Below are 21,391 nucleotides of genomic sequence, written 5' to 3'. Positions count from 1 at the left end.
CTTTTCTCTCTCGCTGCGCTTTCTTTCTCTGTTTATTCACTTTCTCTCCTTCTGCTTTTTCACTCTCTTTGTTCTTCTCTCTCTGCTGCTTCTCTCACTTTCCCTCTATCTGTTCTCTCTTTCTCCCCCTCTCCCTCTTTGTGTCTATCTCGCCCTCCTCTCTTTTCTTTTCTTACCTTCTCTTTTGCTCCTTTTGTTCCCTCTCTCTCCCCTCTCGCTCTCAATTTGTTCTTTTCTCTCACTGTTGGTCCTCTCTTCCCTCTTTTTGTCCCCCCACTCTTCTCTCTCTCTTCCTCCCTCCCTCTTGCCTCCCTCTCTCTCTCTGTTTGTTCCCTCTCTCTCTTCTTCCTTTTGTTCTTCTCTCTCTGTTCTGTTTGTTCCCCTCTCTCCCTCCTCTTTTTCCCCTCTTTTTTCCCTCTTTTTCTGTGTAATTATTGTCCCTTCTCTCCCTCTATTACTCCCTCCCTCTCTCTGTTCTCTCTCTACCGCCTCCATCCCCCCTTCCCTCCACGTGTTCCCTCTCTCCCTCGTCTCTCCCTCTCCTCTCTCTCTCTTTTTATTCCTTCTTTCCCTTCTTACCCCCCCACTCTCCTCTCTCTCTTCCTCTCTCTCTCTCTCTGTTTGTTCTCTTCCTCTCCTCCCTTTGTTCTCCTTTCTCTCTCCCTCTCTTCTCAGTTGTTCCCCTCTCGCTCTCTTTTTCCCTCTCTTTCTCTGCAGAGTTATTGTCGCTTTTCTCCCTCTCTTACTCTCTCTCTCTCTCTGTTCTCCTCTCCTCTCCACTCCTCTTCTGTCTCTCTTCTCTTCTCTCTCTCTGTAAACAGGCTGGTGTGAATCATTTATGTTCCAGCTGTGACTCATGAATATTCAAATCTGAGCAAAAAACGGAAAAACTCACAAAAGACACAATAGAACCAAAACTAAACCAGGACTAAACCAGAACTGAACCAGGACTAAACCAGAAAACTGAACCAGGACTAAACCAGGACTAAACCAGGACTAAACCAGGAACCAGGACTAAACCAGGACTAAACCAGGACTAAACCAGAACTGAACCAGGACTAAACCAGACTACTGAACCAGACTAAACCAGGAACTAACAGGACTAAACCAGGACTAAACCAAACTGAAAGGACTAAACCAGGACTAAACAGGACTAAACCAGGAACTAAACCAGGACTAAACCAGGACTAAACCAGGACTAAACCAGGACTAAACCAGAACTAAACCAGGACTAAACCAGGACCCAAGGACTAAACCAGGACTAAACCAGGACTAAACCAGGAACTAAACCAGGAACTAAACCAGGACTAAACCAGGACTAAACCAGGACTAAACCAGGACTAAACCAGGACTAAACCAGGACTAAACCAGGACTAAACCAGGAGACTAAACCAGAACTAAACCAGGACTAAACCGGACTAAACCAGGACTAAATCAGGACTAAACCAGAACTAAACCAGGACCAAACCAGAACTAAACCAGAACTAAACCAGGACCAAACCAGAACTAAACCAGGACTAAACCAGGACTAAACCAGGACTAAACCAGGACTAAACCAGGACTAAACCAGGACTAAACCAGGACTAAACCAGGACTGAACCAGGACTGAACCAGGACTGATCCAGGACTAAATCAGCAGTTTGCATTAGTTTAGACTTTCTTTTTATAAGTGCCATTTTTTGTACCCAGTTAAAAAGATGATGTAAAATTGTTAATTGCCATGGCAACTGCTCTGCTGTAAATCCATGTAGAAATGGTGTAAAGAGGCCTAAACTCAGCCCAAACCAGGACTAAACCAGGACTAATCCAGGACTGAACCAGGACTAAACCAAGTCTGAACTAGGTCTGAACCAGGACTAAACCAGGTCTGAACCAGGACTAAACCAGGACTAAACCAAGTCTGAACTAGGTCTAAACCAGAACTAAACCAGGACTACACCAGGACTAAACCAGTACTGGATCAGGACTGGACCAGGTCTGAGCTGGCTCTGACCCCGTGTGTGTGTGTTGTCGTCCTGTAGGCTGGAGTGTGTGTCGTGGTCACACACACACAGGGACAGATCATATGGATTGTATTGTTCCGTCCGTCTGTGCTGCGCTCGATAACTTTATATAAGACTTTTATATAACACATGTTCCACAGGATACAGAGAGTCAGACCTCTCCACCACTGTCACTTCATCCACTCACGACTTCAAAAATGACACATCACTATACCATATACTATAGATTATATAGTAGGGATGCAACGAGTCTCATGATACCATATCGTCTCAGTACGAACCTCACAGTACGATATTTATTATGATATTGTGGGAAAGCTCACGATATGGGGGAGAGCCTCACGATTAGGGATGTAACAATATCTAAATCTCTCTGTGTGATATTTTCACAATACACATCTCACACTATGATGTTATTGTGATATTTTGTGGAGGCTAAAACTGTTCATATTCTACTTTTTCCTCTTCAAATGCCTTGACAAGACTTAATCCAAAGAACTAAGACTTAAAACTGTTAGAACTGTTATTTCTTCTTGTAGTCTGCACTGAAACAGAGCAAAGGATCATGGTCTATGTTGTTCCCTCTGTCTTTTTTTAGCTATTACTGCACCTTAACTCATCATTTAAGCAAAGAGACTTGTAAATTGATACAGTATATTGTGATGGTCCATGATATTATTGTGAGAACTTTGTTGATACAATATCATGATATTTCAGTTATTGTTACATCCCTCTTATATAATGTGTACTATATATATATATATATATATATATATATATATATATGTGTGTGTGTGTGTGTGTGTGTGTACTCTTCAGTGGTGCAGTAGGTTCGTAGTGTCCATGGGAGTACAGTCTATGTCAGGAGTGTCAAACTCAAATTCACAGAGAGTCAACATTAAAAATTGGGACTAAGTCGTGGGCCAAACTAAATATTCATTGAAAATTTTTAACAACATCTGTGTATTTTCTGTTCTTTTGAGATAAGTAATGTTAAACCTTTTCTTATTAAAATAAATGTTTAATAATAGTTTTGCTTAAACATTGAATCCAGAACAAGCAAAATATAAAATAATAACAACACTTTAAATAAATCATGTCTCTATAGTCGATCTGTAGCCAGCGGGCAGCTCTAATACATATTTGATATGATCTCACGGGCCAAATATAATTATATCGCGGGATAAATTTGGCCCCCAGGCCTGAGTTTGACATGTCTGGTCTATGTGTTCTTCTACTTGATACAGCTCATCATCATTTTAAAGACTTTCAGGAAAGGTTCTGCTCTGTCCTGTTAATGAGATTTTTTAGTATTGATACCAGCTCAAATGAGGATGTAGTTTGGATACTAGTAGTACATGGATTTGTACAGGAGACTGTACCTGTTGTCATTGTGAGCTCTCAAAAGTCCTCTACTTCACTGTGATTGGTCATCTCCACCCATTACTCAGAGATAACCTACATTACAGCTGATGTCATCAACATCCCATGGGGTGTGACGCTAACTGTAGGTACTGCTCTGTCTGAAGCTTCATTAGACTTTAATATAAGCTTTATTTGAACACAATCTGACCATAAAGAGCTGACTTATCTAGAACAGGTGAGCTGATCTGTGCTGTTAAACTCGACCCTTTCACTGATCACAGGCTCCTGAAAATGTGCTCTTTAAATCCATTTTGTAGTTTAACTTTTCAGACAATCTTCAAATTTATGTTATTAGATTCTTTGTTTCATACCAAGAGTTTTCATCCTGACAGTTTGTTCTGCTCCCTGTGCTCTTCCTCAGAGTCTCATGATGTTACTGTGACGTGTGTTGTTCAGCTCATTTAAAAAGGTTTTGGCACTGTCTTTACAGGTGGAGGCAGGACGACAGCGCCACCTGCAGGACAGTATCCCAGATGTGTGAGAGTAACAAGCCCCTTGTCCCGGTTTATTGTCCCGTGGGCATGTTTTTAGTATTCCAGTTGCTTTTTTAATCCAGAGACGACGTTTATTTTCCTCTGTCCCAGTGATGTTTGCTCTGTCCCAGTCCAGAATGTGCTTCTGTCTTTTACAGCTTCACAAACGGCCAAATCAGAGCAAACATCACTGAGACAGAGGACGACAAACATCGTTGCTGGATTAAAGAGGTAATTGAAATACGGAAAAGTGCTCATGGGACTATAAACTGGGACGAGGGGCTTTTTACTCTCACACAGCTGGGATACTGTCCTAAGGAAGTGGACCTGCAGGTGGCGCTGTCGTCCTGCCTCCACTGGGAAGAAGACAGCACCAAAACCTGTTTAAATCAACTGATCAACACGTCACAGCAACATCACAAGACTCTGAGGAAGAGCACAGGGAACAGAACAAACTGTCAGGGATGGAAACAAACTCTTGGTCTGAAAAAAGAACCTAATAACAAATTATCAGAAGATCAAATGAAACTCATTGGGCCAATCTTCAAACTTTTTTGTCAGTGTTTGCTAATGTGTCACCCTGGTATCTGCTGAACATTGTGCCATAGACATACTTGAAGAACACCCCCAGGGTGATGTCAGTGCAGAGTATGAACAGGAGAGTGTGTTTGAGCAGAGAGCAGCCTCTCTACTGGTTTTGTGTGTGCAGCTGTGAGATGGAGTGATGGCAGACCTCTGACCTGTGAAATGGGGTGGTTGACATAGATCCAGCCCGTACTGGGATTCACCCCTAAGTAAGCTGGACTCTGATTGGTCAGGGAGTATGTGATGGCCGCGTTGCTGCCCTGGTCATCATCGTGTGCCGCCGCCCGCAGAAAACTAGTCCCGACCGGAGTGTCCTCTCTCAGGAAGTCTGAACACACAAAGACTCAGGTGTGAGAATATAGAAACATTTAACCTGCCCCCATCTCAGGAGGAGGGGAGGGCATCTGACACACAGGGAGAGGACGGGAGGGCGTCTGACACACAAGGAGAGGACGGGAGGGCATCTGACACACAGAGAGAGGACGGGAGGGCATCTGACACACAGAGAGAGGACGGGAGGGCATCTGATGAAAGAGCAAAGAGCAAAGAGAAACAACAAAACAATACGAGCAGGAGGATTAATCTAGCAACCTTCAAATAAACAACTACTACAACACAATAATAAGTAGAGATGAATGATCCGGCTCCTTCAGTTCTGATACTGATACTACGTCCTTTAAGTAAGTGCCGATGCCCGATATTAACCCATCCCAGTGCAGAGACTGAAAACACATTGACTAAATGTGTGATGTGGCTCTTATTCATCTCTGTAGCAACAACAGAACATTGAAACATTCTGAGACTTTCTGGGCTGACTACGACCATCAACAAAACAGTCTTATTACATCTACTTACACTGTTTGTCCATGGATAGTGTCTTGTAAAAACTGGCAGTAGGTTTTGGAGTTTATTTTGAGTTCATCTTCAACCTGAAAATGTCCATCAGGCTCATCTTTAATAACTCCAGCTCACACCAGCACCACACCTCCATCCTGCTGCATCTGAGTCGAAGTGGAGCTCTGGGCCCATTTCTGATCCAGGCACGGGTCCGTCCATCTGCTCCACCATCTCATCAGCCCATAAAACCCAGAAAGGCCCAGCCTGGATGTTTCAGCTCATGTTTGTTGTTCAGTGGTGGTGGTTTCAGTGTTCCTCACCTTGGTCATATCTCTGAGCTCTGAACATCTTGTACTTCTGGGCTCTTCAGGTCAGTTTCAGTTCTGGACTATGACAGCGCTGGAGGATAATGGGTTCACAGTAGTTTCATGTTTGTTTATTCTCAAACCTCTTGTTGTTTTTCTCTTTCTTTTTATCTTTTTATCTCTTTCTTTTTATCTTTACGACAAAACGTTTGATGGTTCTGTGATCACACTCCAATATCTTGATAATTTCAAGAGTGCTGCATCCCTCTGAAAGACTTTTTACAATTACAAATGTCCACATACTGAAAGTTCATAGACACCAGGCACCAGAGTCATGCACCACATCAGATGCCCACAAATGGTTGCTGAAGTGGGCGGGTTTTAACATTCTGGAATTTTACGGGGGGTGCGGGTGAGTAGTGTTTACACACAGGGGGGTCAGCTGAATATATATATATATATATATATATATATATATATATATATATATATATATATATATATATATATATATATATATATACACACATAAATATATATATATATATATATATATATATAATATATATATATATTATGTGTAAGACAGAGGTAAAGTTAAAAGAACAAAACACAAGTCCAAGTTCTGCCAAAACGACCTCAGGAAAAAAGAACAAGATGATAAAACTTGAAAACCTGGAGTGTCCAGCAGCAGCACAGTGTCCAGACTTAAACCTCATGGAGCTGAGGACTGAAGAGTGAAGCAACCTACAAGTGCCACACATTTATGGAATTTCTGCAACAGACCTGGGAAGAACTTTCTGAACAATATTTGATTTCTATTGTAAAAACAACGAGCCACGAGTGTGTTCAGCTGTTCTGTCTGACAAAGGTGGACACACACATCAATCAAACCTTTAGAATACGTAAGTAAGTAGTAAAAAACTGGAAAAACTGTGGTGTTCTAAAACTTTTGACAGGTAGTGTACATATATATTAGACTATAATGTACAAATTGTGGTAATCACAGAGTGTTCAGTCGTCTACAGGGGCTACATTATTTAAACTAAAGCCTATGTCAGCAGTGATCATGGCAATTTTCTCCAGTAACATTCATGGTTTGAGGAGCTTCAGGTAGAATGTTTTTAATTTGGAATGTAACGGGTGGAATATTATTGGGTCTGAGTGGGTGCAGATTTAACTTTGATATAATCACTGGTTAACAGGCAGGTGTGGCGCTGTACTGTGTGGGTGCAGGTGTGTGTGGCGCTGTACTGTGTGGGTGCAGGTGTGTGTGGTGCTGTACTGTGTGGGTGCAGGTGTGTGTGTGCTGTACTGTGTGGTGCAGGTGTGTGTGGTGGCTGTACTGTGTGGGTGCAGGTGTGTGTGGTGCTGTACTGTGTGGGTGCAGGTGTGTGTGGTGCTGTACTGCGCGGGTGCAGGTGTGTGTGGTGCTGTACTGTGTGGGTGCAGGTGTGTGTGGTGCTGTACTCTGGGGGTGCAGGTGTGTGTGGCGCTGTACTGTGTGGGTGCAGGTGTGTGTGGCGCTGTACTGTGCGGGTGCAGGTGTGTGTGGTGCTGTACTGTGTGGGTGCAGGTGTGTGTGGCGCTGTACTGTGTGGGTGCAGGTGTGTGTGGCGCTGTACTCTGTGGGTGCAGGTGTGTGTGGTGCTGTACTGTGGGTGCAGGTGTGTGTGGTGCTGTACTGTGGGTGGGTGTGTGTGGGCTGGTACTGTGTGGGTGCAGTGTGTGTGGTGCTGTACTCTGGGGGTGCAGGTGTGTGTGCGCTGTACTGTGGGTGCAGGTGTGTGGGCGCTGTACTGTGTGGGTGCACTGTGTGTGGTGCTGTACTGTGTGGGTGCAGGTGTGTGTGGTGCTGTACTGTGTGGGTGCAGGTGTGTGTGGCGCTGTACTGTGTGGGTGCAGGTGTGTGTGGCGCTGTACTGTGGGTGCAGGTGTGTGTGGCGCTGTACTCTGTGGGTGCAGGTGTGTGTGGGCTGTACTGTGGGTGCAGTGTGTGTGGCGCTGTACTCTGTGGGTGCAGGTGTGTGTGGTGCTGTACTCTGGGGGTGCAGGTGTGTGTGGCGCTGTACTGTGTGGGTGCAGCTGTGTGTGGCGCTGTACTGTGTGGGTGCAGGTGTGTGTGGTGCTGTACTGTGTGGGTGCAGGTGTGTGTGGTGCTGTACTGTGTGGGTGCAGGTGTGTGTGGTGCTGTACTGTGCGGTGCAGGTGTGTGTGGTGCTGTACTGTGTGGGTGCAGGTGTGTGTGGCGCTGTACTGTGTGGGTGCAGGTGTGTGTGGCGCTGTACTCTGTGGGTGCAGGTGTGTGTGGTGCTGTACTGTGCGGGTGCAGGTGTGTGTGGTGCTGTACTGTGTGGGTGCAGTGTGTGTGTGGTGCAGGTGTGTGTGCTGTACTGTGGGTGCAGGTGTGTGTGGTGCTGTACTGTGCGGTGCAGGTGTGTGTGTGTGCTGTACTGTGGTGGGTGCAGGTGTGTGTGTGCTGTACTGTGTGTACTGGGGTGCAGGTGTGTGTGTGCGCTGTACTGTGTGGGTGCAGGTGTGTGTGGTGCTGTACTGTGCGGGTGCAGGTGTGTGTGGCTGTACTGTGTGGGTGCAGGTGTGTGTGGCGCTGCTGTACTGCTGTGGGTGCAGGTGTGTGTGTGGTGCTGTACTGCGCGGGTGCAGGTGTGTGTGTGCTGTACTGTGCGGTGGTGCAGTGTGTGTGGTGCTGTACTGCGTGGGTGCAGGTGTGTGTGGTGCTGTACTGCGCGGGGTTGGGCAGGAGCAGGTCTCCCAAAATGGACTCGTGCAGGACCTTAACTGGCACTGACATTTAATATCGATATCGGTATCGGTGCATCCGTAAAACATAGGCCATATATTTTTCTGCTTCTGTAAGTGTGTATCTGCATGTTTTTAACTTCACATGTTTTATTTCAAACAGAACAACCTCTGTGTGTGTGTGTGTGTGTGTGTGTGTGTGTGTGTGTGCATATGTATCTGTGTGTCTGTATGAGTCTGTGTCTGTGTGTCCGTGTGTGTTTTTGTGTGTTTTTCTGTGTGTGTGTATGGTGTGTGTGTGTCTGTGTGTGTGTGTGCGTGAATGTGTGCATGGTGTGTGTGCGTGTGTGTGTGTGTGTGCGTGTATGTGTGCATGGTGTGTGTGCGTGTGTGTGTGTGGTGTGTGTGTGTGTGTGTGAGTCTATGTGTGTGTGTGTGTGTGTATGTGTTTGTGTGTGTGAGTCTATGTGTGCGTGTGCCTGTGTGTGTGCATATGTGTGTGTGTGAGAGTCTATGTGTGTGCGTGTGTTTGTGTGTCTGTGTGTGTGTCAGTGTGTGTGTCAGTGTGTGAGGTAAAATGAGACTGTGGCTTTTGTGTCGACGGATTTGGATCAAACTCAGAGTAAATCAGAGCAGAGCCTCCTCAGCACACAGAGAATCTCTGTCTTTCTCTCTTTACCTTCCTCTCCTCCCTCTCTCTTTACCCCCGTCTGCCTCGATTTGTTTCTCCCTCTCTTTTTCTCCCTGTCAGTGTCTCCTTTCTCTCTCTCTCCCACCCTCTCTTAAGTCTCTCTCACTGTTCTCTCTCTCCCCCTCACACACTTTTTCTTTCTCTCTCTCCATCTGTCTACCTCTCGTCCTGGTAATCTCTCATTCTCTCCCTCTTCCCTCTCTCTGTGAAATGTTCAAATTTATGAATGTGTCTGAATTTTGCTGATAAAACAGGACGATCAAACTGTCTCTCCAACACCAACATCCTCTCTCTCTCCTCCTGCCCCCAACCCCCCTCCCTTCTCTCTCTCTCTCTCCTCCTTCCCTCCTTCTCCTTCCCTCCGTCACTGAGACGTCAAAAATAATGCACACGTGACGTTTATGGGGCGAGGATAATCTCTACAGAAGCTGCTCTTTCTCTCTCCAACTCCAAAAGTCAAATCCACAAATGTTTTTTGTCTGATCATTTCTGTCAACCACAGCACACACTGCTAAAAAGCCTGACCAAAATTTAAGATTAAACGGTCAAATCAACCAAAAAATGACTTAAAAGTGTTGAAATGATGTGTCCATGCAGCGAGATCATTTTACTTGACAAGTTCTCTTCAAATAAACGACCTCCAGAAGTGTTCATGAGCTGGAAATAAGTTTAGAGGTGAACAAACTTGAGTATTAAGTAAATCTGTATCACTGAATCTAAAAACAAGTGAAGTGTTTCAGGGGGAAACTGAGGCAAATGGACTGTAGCCTTTTTTAAACAGTTATTGCCAAAATTTAAGATTTTCTGACGAGTTGAGTCATGGAAGAAATATATGTGACCATTTTTAAGATTCTACAATCAATTCAGAATGAGTAAGTCAATAATAAATCTGAAAACAACATGAATAACCTGATATAAGTTTTAAAATCTTGACAAGATCAGAGACATTTGCAGTGCAACATCTGGGAGGGCATCTGACACACAGGGAGAGAGGAGGACGGGAGGGCATCTGACACACAGGGAGAGAGGAGGACGGGAGGGCATCTGACACACAGGGATATGGGATTGTTTCTATTTTGAACCTTTACTGTTGTTCCTGGTGCATAAAACATGAGAGCTATAGACACAAAGTGCTTCCTCCTACGAAATCTTCTACTGACAATGCACTTCTGAAAATAACAGACACTTCAGGCTTTAGACGCTCTTCTATAAAGTCAGGAGAGGAAGAGAGGAGAAGAAGAACAGAGGAACAGAGGAACAGAAGAGATGGTCAGAGAAGAAGAGGAGCAGAGGGTCAGAGGAGAAGAGGAGAGGGTCAGAGGAGGAGAGGGTCAGAAGAGAAGAAGAGAGGGTCGAGGACGTCTCACATTGGTAGCGGCTGTTTTCGAAGCGCGGTGTGTTGTCGTTCTCGTCTCCCACGGCGACGGTGATGACACAGATGCCGATCAGAGGCTCCTCCCCTCGGTCTGTGGCCGTCACCGACAGGCTGAGCTCCCTCTGACGCTCGCGGTCAAAGGTCATCGTTGTTGTGATGACTCCTGAAAACGTAAACAAAACTAAAGTGTAAGAGCAGAGACAGAGGAGCAGAGCCAGAGGAACAGAGACAGGAGCAGAGACAGAGGAGAAGAGACAGAGAGACAGAGGAGGAAGAGACAGAGACAGAGACAGAGACAGAGGAGAAGAGACAGAGGAACAGAGACAGAGGAACAGAGACAGAGGAGCAGAGAGGAGGAACAGGACAGAGGAGCAGAGAGAGAGAGACAGAGAGACAGACAGAGAGAACAGAGACAGAGGAAGAGACAGAGAGAGAGACAGAGGAGAAGAGACAGAGAGGAGACAGAGACAGAGGAAGAGAGACAGAGACAGAGACAGAGACAGAGACAGAGACAGAGAAGAGACAGAGGAGAAGAGACAGAGGAGAAGAGACAGAGGAGAAGAGACAGAGGAACAGAGACAGAGGAGAAGAGACAGAGGAGCAGAGACAGAGGAACAGAGACAGAGGAGAAGAGACAGAGGAACAGAGACAGAGACAGAGAGGAGAGAGACAGAGGAGAAGAGACAGAGGAACAGAGACAGAGGAGAAGAGACAGAGGAACAGAGACAGAGGAGAAGAGACAGAGGACAGAAGAGACAGAGGAGAAGAGACAGAGGAACAGAGACAGAGGAGAAGAGACAGAGGAGCAGAGACAGAGGAGAAGAGACAGAGGAGAAGAGACAGAGGAGAAGAGACAGAGGAGCAGGAGCAGCACCTGTCAGAGGGTCGATGCTGAATCCTGACTGGACACCGTCTCTCTCCATGAGGCCGTAGTGCACTTCTCCGTTCTGGCCCAGGTCGGCGTCCTGGGCCTGGACACGCAGCACCGAGACTCCTGGGGGCTGGTTCTCCAACACAGAGGCCTGAGCGCTGTACTCTGAACACTGACACAAACACAAACAGAACATCTCTACACAAACTGTCACTGCACACACAACGAAAACCAGTCACAGTGTCAAGGACATGAGCAGAAATGTAATAAACACTTTACATCAGGGCTGACAAACAAATTCACCCAAAAGAAACTTTTGTCCAGTTGACAAGTCAAATTTCTTCTTTGCCGTGGATCCTACATGGACGACTGAGGGATTTTACAAACATCGCTTCTCCTGTAATACTCATGTTTTCAGGGAGCTGTGGAGATCTAAGCATTTTGACATTTTGGTTTAAAAAAATAATAATTTTAAGTAAAACAATAGACGTTTTAAAGACAAAAATAAAACACTGTAGTTTTGATGAGGACACGACCGTGAGGAGGAGGAGAGTCCCTCAGTGTGTGTGATCTGCTCATCTGAGTGTTACACTTTAATGAGACTGAGACAGAGAACTGAACCAGGACTAAACCAGAATAAACCAGGACTAAACCAGGACTGAACCAGGACTAAACCAGAATAAACCAGGACTAAACCAGGACTGAACCAGGACTAAACCAGAATAAACCAGGACTAAACCAGGACTAAACCAGGACTAAACCAGGACTAAACCAGGACTAAAGGGACTAAACCAGGACTGAACCAGGACTAAACCAGAATTAACCAGGACTAAACCAGAATAAACCAGGACTAAACCAGGACTGAACCAGAATAAACCAGGACTAAACCAGGACTGAACCAGGACTGAACCAGAATAAACCAGGACTAAACCAGGACTGAACCAGGACTGAACCAAGACTAAACAAGGACTAAACCAGAATAAACCAGGACTAAACCAGGACTGAACCAGGACTGAACCAGAATAAACCAGGACTAAACCAGGACTGAACCAGGACTGAACCAGGACTAAACAAGGACTAAACCAGGACTAAACCAGAATAAACCAGGACTAAACCAGAATAAACCAGGACTGAACCAGAATAAACCAGGACTAAACCAGGACTGAACCAGGACTAAACAAGGACTAAACCAGAATAAACCAGGACTAAACCAGGACTAAACCAGGACTGAACCAGGACTGAACCAGAATAAACCAGGACTAAACCAGGACTGAACCAGGACTAAACAAGGACTAAACCAGGACTGAACCAGAATAAACCAGGACTAAACCAGGACTGAACCAGGACTAAACAAGGACTAAACCAGAATAAACCAGGACTAAACCAGAATAAACCAGGACTAAACCAGGACTAAACCAGAATAAACCAGGACTAAACCAGAATAAACCAGGACTAAACCAGGACTAAACCAGAATAAACCAGGACTAAACCAGGACTGAACCAGGACTAAACCAGAATAAACCAGGACTAAACCATAACTGAACCAGGACTAAACCAGAACTAAACCAGGTCTAAACCAGGACTGAACCAGGACTGAACCAGGTCTAACCCAGTACCTGTGTGAAGATGGGTTTGTTGTTGTTGATGTCGTTGATTCCCACCAGGACCTGTGCGGTGGAGCTGAGGGGGTGTGGCCCGCCGGACGCGTTGTCGTCGGTTGCCGTGACGTTCAGGGCGTACTGCGGCCCGGAGAGAGAGGGGGCGGGGCTACGGCGGAGCTTTATCACCCCTACAGGAGAGGACAGGGACTGCACGTTACACCTCCTGTCCCTCTCAGTCTCTGTCACGCTTTTATTTATACGAGTTAAACCTTAATCCTGTGTCCCCCCCGTGTCCTCTCTCTGTGTCCCCCCCGTGTCCTCTCTGTGTCCCCCCCGTGTCCTCTCTGTGTCCCCCCCGTGTCCTCTCTCTGTGTCCCCCCCGTGTCCTCTCTGTGTGTCCTCTCTGTGTCCCCCCGTGTCCTCTCTGTGTCCCCCCCGTGTCCTCTCTCTGTGTCCCCCCCGTGTCCTCTCTGTGTCCCCCCGTGTCCTCTCTGTGTCCCCCCCGTGTCCCTCTCTGTGTCCCCCGTGTCCTCTCTCTGTGTCCCCCCCGTGTCCTCTCTGTGTCCCCCCCGTGTCCTCTCTGTGTCCCCCCGTGTCCTCTCTCTCTGTGTCCCCCCGTGTCCTCTCTGTGTCCCCCCCGTGTCCTCTCTCTGTGTCCCCCGTGTCCTCTCTGTGTGTCCCCCGTGTCCTCTCTGTGTCCCCCGTGTCCTCTCTCTGTGTCCCCCCGTGTCCCCTCTCTCTGTGTCCCCCCGTGTCCTCTCTCCCCCCGTGTCCTCTCTCTGTGTCCCCCCGTGTCCTCTCTCTGTGTCCCCCCCGTGTCCTCTCTCTGTGTCCCCCCCGTGTCCTCTCTCTGTGTCCCCCCCGTGTCCTCTCTCTGTGTCCCCCCGTGTCCCTCTCTCTGTGTCCCCCCGTGTCCTCTCTGTGTCCCCCCGTGTCCTCTCTCTGTGTCCCCCCGTGTCCTCTCTGTGTCCCCCCCGTGTCCTCTCTCTGTGTCCCCCGTGTCCTCTCTGTGTCCCCCCGTGTCCTCTCTCTGTGTCCCCCCCGTGTCCTCTCTCTGTGTCCCCCCCGTGTCCTCTCTCTGTGTCCCCCCGTGTCCTCTCTCTGTGTCCCCCCCGTGTCCTCTTCCTTTCTCCCCCCCGTGTCCTCTCTGTGTCCCCCCGTGTCTCTCTCTGTGTCCCCCCGTGTCCCCGTGTCCTCTCCTCTGTGTCCCCCCGTGTCCTCTCTCTGTGTCCCCCCCGTGTCCTCTCTGTGTCCCGTGTCTCTCTGTGTCCCCCCCGTGTCCTCTCTCTGTGTCCCCCCCCGTGTCCTCTCTCTGTGTCCCCCCGTGTCCTCTCTCTGTGTCCCCCCGTGTCCTCTCTGTGTCCCCCCGTGTCCTCCTCTGTGTCCCCCCGTGTCCTCTCTCTGTGTCCCCCCCGTCTCCCTCTCTCTGTGTCCCCGTGTCCTCTCTGTGTCCCCCCGTGTCCTCTCTCTGTGTCCCCCCGTGTCCCTCTCTGTGTCCCCCCCCGTGTCCTCTCTGTGTCCCCCCGTGTCCTCTCTGTGTCCCCCGTGTCCTCTCTGTGTCCCGTGTCCCCCCGTGTCCTCTCTCTGTGTCCCCCCCGTGTCCTCTCTCTGTGTCCCCCCGTGTCCTCTCTCTGTGTCCCCCCCCGTGTCCTCTCTCTGTGTCCCCCCGTGTCCTCTCTGTGTCTGTGTCCCCCCCGTGTCCTCTCTGTGTCCCCCCCTCCTGTGTCCTCTCTCTGTGTCCCCCGTGTCCTCTCTGTGTCCCCCCGTCCTCTCTGTGTCCCCCCGTGTCCTCTCTCTGTCCCCCCCTGTCCTCTCTCTGTGTCCCCCCCGTGTCCTCTCTGTGTGTCCCCCCCGTGTCCTCTCTCTGTGTCCCCCCCGTGTCTCTCTCTGTGTCCCCGTGTCCTCTCTCTGTCCCCCCCGTGTCCTCCCTGTGTCCCCCCGTGTCTCTCTCTGTGTCCCCCCGTGTCCTCTCTCTGTGTCCCCCCGTCCCCCCCGTGTCCTCTCTCTGTGTCCCCCCCCCCGTGTCCTCCTCTCTGTGTCCCCCCCGTGTCCTCTCTCTGTGTCCCCCCCGTGTCCTCTCTCTCTGTGTCCCCCCCGTGTCCTCTCTCCCCCCGTGTCCTCTCTCTGTGTCCCCCCGTGTCCTCTCTGTGTCCCCTGTGTCCTCTCTCTGTGTCCCCCGTGTCCTCTCTCTGTGTTCCCCCCCGTGTCCTCTCTCTGTGTCCCCCCCGTGTCCTCTCTCTGTGTCCCCCCCGTGTCCTCTCTGTGCCCCCCGTGTCTCTCTGTGTCCCCCCCGTGTCCTCTCTCTGTGTCCCCCCCCTCCGTGTCCTCTCTCTGTGTCCCCCCGTGTCCTCTCTCTGTGTCCCCCCCGTGTCCTCTCTGTGTCCCCCCGTGTCCTCTCTCCCCCCGTGTCCTCCTCTCTGTGTCCCCCCCCGTGTCCTCTCTCTGTGTCCCCCCCGTGTCCTCTCTCTGTGTCCCCCCGTGTCCCCCCGTGTCTCTCTGTGTCCCCCCCGTGTCCCTCTCTGTGTCCCCCTGTGTCCTCTGTCCTGTGTCCCCCCCGTGTCCTCTCTCTGTGTCCCCCCCGTGTCCTCTCTGTCCCCCCGTGTCCCCCCTCTGTGTCCTCTCTCTGTGTCCCCCGTGTGTCCTCTCTCTGTGTCCCCCCTGTGTCCTCTCTCTGTGTCCCCCCCCGTGTCCTCTCTCTGTGTCCCCCCGTGTCCTCTCTGTGTCCCCCCCGTGTCCTCTGTCTCTGTGTCCCCCCCGTGTGTCCTCTCTGTGTCCCCCCCGTGTCCTCTCTCTGTGTCCCCCCGTGTCCTCTCTGTTGTCCCCCCGTGTCCTCTCTTGTCCCCCGTGTCCTCTCTCTGTGTCCCCCCCCGTGTCCTCTCTCTGTGTCCCCCCCCGTGTCCTCTCTCTGTGTCCCCCCCGTGTCCTCTCTGTGTCCCCCCGTGTCCTCTCTGTGTGTCCCCTGTGTCCCCCCCGTGTCCTCTCTGTGTCCCCCGTGTCCTCTCTGTGTCCCCCCCGTGTCCTCTCTCTGTGTCCCCCCGTGTCCTCTCTCTGTGTCCCCCCGTGTCCTCTCTCTGTGTGTCCCCCCCCCGTGTCCTCTCTCTGTGTCCCCCCCGTGTCCTCCTCTGTGTCCCCCCGTGTCCTCTCTCTGTGTCCCCCGTGTCCTCTCTCTCTGTGTGTCCCCCCGTGTCCTCTCTCTGTGTCCCCCCCGTGTCCTCTCTCTGTGTCCCCCCCGTGTCCTCTCTGTGTCCCCCCCGTGTCCTCTCTCTGTGTCCCCCCCGTGTCCTCCTGTGTCCTGTGTCCCCCCCGTTGTCCTCTCTCTGTGTCCCCCCGTGTCCTCTCTCTGTGTCCCCCCCGTGTCCTCTCTCTGTGTCCCCCCCGTGTCCTCTCTCTGTGTCCCCCCCGTGTCCTCTCTCTGTGTCCCCCCCCGTGTGTCCTCTCTCTGTGTCCCCCCCCGTTCCTCTCTCTCTGTGTCCCCCCCGTGTCCTCTCTCTGTGTCCCCCCCGTGTCCTCTCTCTGTGTCCCCCCGTGTCCTGTCTCTCTCTGTGTCCCCCCGTGTCCTCTCTCTGTGTCCCCCCCGTGTCCTCTCTCTGTGTCCCCCCGTGTCCTTCTCTCTGTGTCCCCCCGTGTCCTCTCTGTGTGTCCCCCCCGTGTCCTCTCTCTGTGTCCCCCCCGTGTCCTCTCTGTGTCCCCCCGTGTCCTCTCTCTGTGTCCCCCCCGTGTCCCTCTCTGTCCTCTCTCTGTGTCCCCCGTGTCCTCTCTCTGTGTCCCCCCCGTGTCCTCTCTCTGTGTCCCCCCCGTGTCCTCTCTCTGGTCCCCCTGTGTCCCCCCGTGTCCTCTCTGTGTCCCCCGTGTCCTCTCTCTGTGTCCCCCCCGTGTCTCTCTCTGTGTCCCCCCCGTGTCCTCCTCTCTGTGTCCCCCCGTGTCCTCTCTCTGTGTCCCCCCGTGTCCTCTCTCTGTGTCCCCCCGTGTCCTCTCTCTGTGTCCCCCCCGTGTCCTCTCTCTGTGTCCCCCCCGTGTCCTCTCTCTGTGTCCCCCCCGTGTCCTCTCTGTGTCCCCCCGTGTCCTCTCTCTGTGTCCCCCCCGTGTCCTCTCTCTGTGTCCCCCCCGTGTCCTCTCTCTGTGTCCCCCGTGTCCTCTCTCTGTGTCCCCCGTGTCCTCTCTGTCTGTCCTTTCTGAATCTTTGACCTCTCTATGTCCCATCTATGTCCTCTCTGCATCCTCTTTGCGTCCTCTCCGTGTCCTCTCTGTGTCTCCTCTGTGTCCTCTCTGTGTCTCCTCTGTCTCCCCTCTGTGTCCTCTCTGTGTTCTCTCTGTGTCCCCTCTGTGTCTCCTCTGTGTGTCCTCTCTGTGTCCTCTCTGTGTCCCCACTGTGTCTCCTCTGTGTCTCCTTTGTGTCCTCTCTGTGTCTCCTCTGTGTCCTCTCTGTGTCCTCTCTGTCCCCTCTGTGTCCTCTCTGTGTTCTCTCTGTGTCCCCTGTGTCCCCTCTGTGTCCTCTCTGTGTCCTCTCTGTCCCCTCTGTGTCCTCTCTCTGTCCCCTCTGTGTCTCCTCTGTGTCTCCTCTCTGTGTCTCCTCTGTGTCTCCTCTCTGTGTCTCCTCTCTGTCCTCTCTGTGTCCTCTCTGTCCCCTCTGTGTCCTCTGTGTCCTCTCTGTGTTCTCTCTGTGTCCCCTGTGTCCCCTCTGTGTCCTCTCTGTGTCCTCTCTGTCCCCTCTGTGTCCTCTCTCTGTCCCCTCTGTGTCCTCTCTGTGTCTCCTCTGTGTCTCCTCTCTGTGTCTCCTCTGTGTCCTCTCTGTGTCTCCTCTGTGTCTCCTCTGTGTCTCCTCTGTGTCTCCTCTCTGTGTCTCCTCTGTGTCCTCTCTGTGTCCTCTCTGTCCCCTCTGTGTCCTCTCTGTGTCTCCTCTGTGTCTCCTCTGTGTCTCCTCTCTGTGTCCCCTCTGTGTCCTTTCTGAATCTCCTGTACCTCTGTGTCTGTCCAGGACGAAGTTGCTGTCCTCGTTGCCCCCGGTGATGGCGTAGGTCACAGCGTCTCCGTCGGGGTCGTGGGCGTGGACGATGGCGACCAGAGCATCCGGCCCGGCGTCCTCGCTCAGGAACGTACGATATCTGAAACAGCACCCCCAGAGGAACAGGACGGTATTACACGCTCCTATAATCTACAAACAGCGCCCCCAGAGGAACAGGACGGTATTACACGCTCCTATAGATGCATCAATAATCTCGGACTTCCAGTCATTGTGCGATCCATACTAGGAAGGATTTTCTGACAAAGTGAGCAAGTGATCAAACCGCCATGTTTGTTTGGGATGCGTCTATTGTCAAAGTCAATCTTTTCAGGCCTTTTGAACCATATCACTTTTGTTTCTGGTTCTGATATTGTCATATTTTAGTTTTGGGATTCAGACATCGTAATTGTGTGGTTGTTGGATCCTAACAGCAGAAAACGGCTCGAGAAACGGACTTCAGAAGTTTGTAAACTCCATAAATGCAAAAGTGAATCAGATGTATGTGACTCAAACCTCCGTTCAAACTGTTTCTCTTCCCAACGGAATTGAAAAATAGTGAGAGGTGAAGGTGATGGGCAGGATTGATCCATGGGAATTACCAAAAATGAAAGCTTTGACTGTCTAAGAAACATTTTGCAGTATTGCGTCATCAAAGCGAGATCCCGTTTGTTAAGTGAGAGGAGCAGAGGACAAACAGACTGAGCTGCACTTTCTTGTTCTTGTGGTTTTACAGCAACATCACGTCTTGGTCTCTTTGCAGTGGAAGTTGTTTCTTGGTGAACAGTTGGTACCTTTCGCTTTGGTGTTGACTTTTTAAATTCATAACCGAGGTTGAGTGAGGGATCGGGATTTTGCTTTGTTGTCGCTCCACATACAAAATGTTCGCTGTAAACTCGAGATGATTTAGGCAGCCAAAAGTTTCCTTTTTGGTTCTTCCTGTGGATCAATCCTGCCCATCACCTTCACCTTTCATTATTTTTCAATTCCGTTGGGAAGAGAAACAGTTTGAACAGAGGTTTGCAGTCACACACATCTGATTCCCTTTTGCAGTTATGCAGTTTGCAGTTCCAAAACATGCTACAAAGGTCTCCAGAACATTTGATAGTCAAGGTCAGTTAAAATACAATCAATCAATGATTAGCACTGGTGCTAGTGGCACACTTCACCCACATTGCCTAATATGAAAGTGGTGTGTGTGTGAGTGGTGGTGGTGGTCGGAGGGACCGTTGGTGCCGATTGGTATGGCAGCCGCGCTTCTGTCAGTCTGCCCCAGTGCAGCTGTGGCTACAATAGTAGTTTACCATCACCAGGTATAGAGGGAATGAATAATGCTGAATGTAATGCTCTGTAAAGCGTCTTTGTGACAAAAATGTTTGTGAAAAGCACTATAGAAATAGAGACTTACTTATTTACTTACTTATGAAGTTCGCAAACAAATTTCTCGAGCCGTTTTCCGCTGTTAGAACATCCAACAACAAATTGATGGAAATGACCGAAAGTCCGAAATTCGTGATGCATCTATAGAGTCTACAAACAGCACCACACAGAGGAACAGAACAGTATTACACGCTCCAGAAAGGTTACACAGTGCAGCTTTAAGTTCATGTAGGTGTAGACTGAGAGACTCAGGCTGTGTATTTGTCAGTCATTATATTTTCCTCTTATGGCGCCATTTTAAGTACTTTTGATAGTTTCAAAATATAAATTGAGTTGTTAATTCTGAAATATAGATAATGTACATGGTTAATTCTGATCCCAACCAGGACTAAACCAGGACTTAAAGCAGAACTAAACCAGTACTAAACAAGGACTAAACCACGATTTAATCAGAACTTAACCAAGATTAAACCAGGGTTAAGAGGCTCTGTGCTCAGAAAGCATGAAAATCTGTTTAACAAAACATAAAAATGCAGAGTTACTTTTAAGAGCAGAAAGAGAGAGTCAGGGAGAGGAAGAAGAGAAAGAGAGAGTCAGGGAGAGGAAGAAGAGAAAGAGAGAGCAGAGAGAGAGGAAGAAGAAGAAAAGAGAGAGTCAGGGAGAGAGAGAAGAGAGAGTCAGGGAGAGAAGAAGAGAGAGAGAGTCAGGGAGAGGAAGAAGAGAAAGAGAGAGTCAGGGAGAGGAAGAAGAGAAAGAGAGAGTCAGGGAGAGGAAGAAGAGAAAGAGAGAGTCAGGGAGAGGAAGAAGAGAAAGAGAGAGTCAGGGAGAGGAAGAAGAGAAAGAGAGAGTCAGGGAGAGGAAGAAGAGAAAGAGAGAGACAGGGAGAGGAAGAAGAGAAAGAGAGAGTCAGGGAGAGGAAGAAGAGAAAGAGAGAGACAGGGAGAGGAAGAAGAGAAAGAGAGAGTCAGGGAGAGGAAGAAGAGAAAGAGAGAGACAGGGAGAGGAAGAAGAGAAAGAGAGAGACAGGGAGAGGTGAAAAGTGCATCAAATGATGAATATTTGGTTTATTTAAAAAACTGTGAATGAAACAGGTTTAAATGTGACTCAGACACAACAGACGGAGACTAAAACAAGACCAGAGAGAGAGAGGAGGCGAGAGAGAGCGGGGAGGAGGAGATGTGGAGAGAGAGAGGCAAAAGAAGGAGAGGGAGACAGAAATGATGAGAAAAAAGGAACAATTATAAAGTCCATATTTTTGTTTCAGTTGTTTTAGTCCTGGTTTAGTCCTAGTTGAGACATGGTGTAGTCCAGGTTTAGTCCTGCACTGCTGCTTTAGTCCTGCTTTAGTCCTGGTTTAGTCCTGGTTTAGTCTTGGTTTAGTCCTGGTTCAGTCCTGGTTCAGTTCTGGTTTAGCCCTTGTTTAGTCCTGGTTTACTCTTGATTTAGTCCTGGCTTAGTCCCAGTTCAGTCCTGGTTCAGTTCTGGTTTAGTCCTGGTTTAGTCCTTGTTTAGTCCTGGTTTAGTCCTGATTCAGTCTTGGTTTAGTCCTGGTTCAGTCCTGGTTTAGTCCTTATTTAGTCCTGGTTTAGTCCTGGTTTAGTCTTGGTTTAGTCCTGGTTTAGTCCTGGTTTAGTCTTGGTTTAGTCCTGGTTTAGTCTTGGTTTAGTCCTGGTTTAGTCTGGTTTAGTCCTGTTTAGTCCTGGTTTAGTCCTGGTTTAGTCCTGGTTTAGTCTGGTTTAGTCCTGGTTTAGTCTGGTTTATCCTGGTTTGTCCTGGTTTAGTCTTGGTTTAGTCCTGGTTTAGTCCTGGTTTAGTCCTGGTTTAGTCTTGGTTAGTCTGGTTTAGTCAGTCTGGTTTAGTCTGTTTAGTCCTGGTTTAGTCCTGGTTTAGTCTTGGTTTAGTCCTGGTTTAGTCCTGGTTTAGTCCTGGTTTAGTCCTGGTTCAGTCCTGGTTTTCTTACATGTTTTGGGAGAAGACTGGCGGTTCGTCGTTGCTATTGGCAACCCGGATGCGGACGGAGGCGGAGCCTGTTCTGGGGGGCGTTCCCGCGTCCACAGCGACCACCACAAACTCGTACACGTGATTG

General features: G+C 49.5%; 1 protein-coding gene across 1 annotated transcript in view; it reads right to left on the bottom strand.

The window, feature by feature from the left end:
- The window catches only part of si:dkey-22o22.2 (neural-cadherin), a 100,523-nt gene that overhangs the window by 40,711 nt on the left and 38,421 nt on the right, over positions 1 to 21,391 (bottom strand). The window contains exons 6-11 of the mRNA XM_055163334.1: positions 21,266 to 21,391; positions 17,886 to 18,028; positions 12,942 to 13,114; positions 11,329 to 11,497; positions 10,447 to 10,617; positions 4,642 to 4,814 (exon numbers count right to left, since the gene is read on the bottom strand). The exon at positions 21,266 to 21,391 is cut by the window's right edge and continues 124 nt beyond it. Coding sequence (XP_055019309.1) covers positions 4,642 to 4,814; positions 10,447 to 10,617; positions 11,329 to 11,497; positions 12,942 to 13,114; positions 17,886 to 18,028; positions 21,266 to 21,391 — 955 coding nt within the window. The remainder of the gene's footprint in view (positions 1 to 4,641; positions 4,815 to 10,446; positions 10,618 to 11,328; positions 11,498 to 12,941; positions 13,115 to 17,885; positions 18,029 to 21,265) is intronic.

The sequence above is a fragment of the Boleophthalmus pectinirostris genome, unplaced genomic scaffold (genome assembly GCF_026225935.1).
Source record: "Boleophthalmus pectinirostris isolate CB_2022bp ecotype Guang Dong unplaced genomic scaffold, ASM2622593v1 HiC_scaffold_6, whole genome shotgun sequence".
Lineage (NCBI taxonomy): Eukaryota > Metazoa > Chordata > Actinopteri > Gobiiformes > Gobiidae > Boleophthalmus > Boleophthalmus pectinirostris.
The sequence above is the reverse complement of the archived record's forward strand: the minus strand, read 5'-3'. Positions and strand labels throughout refer to the sequence as shown.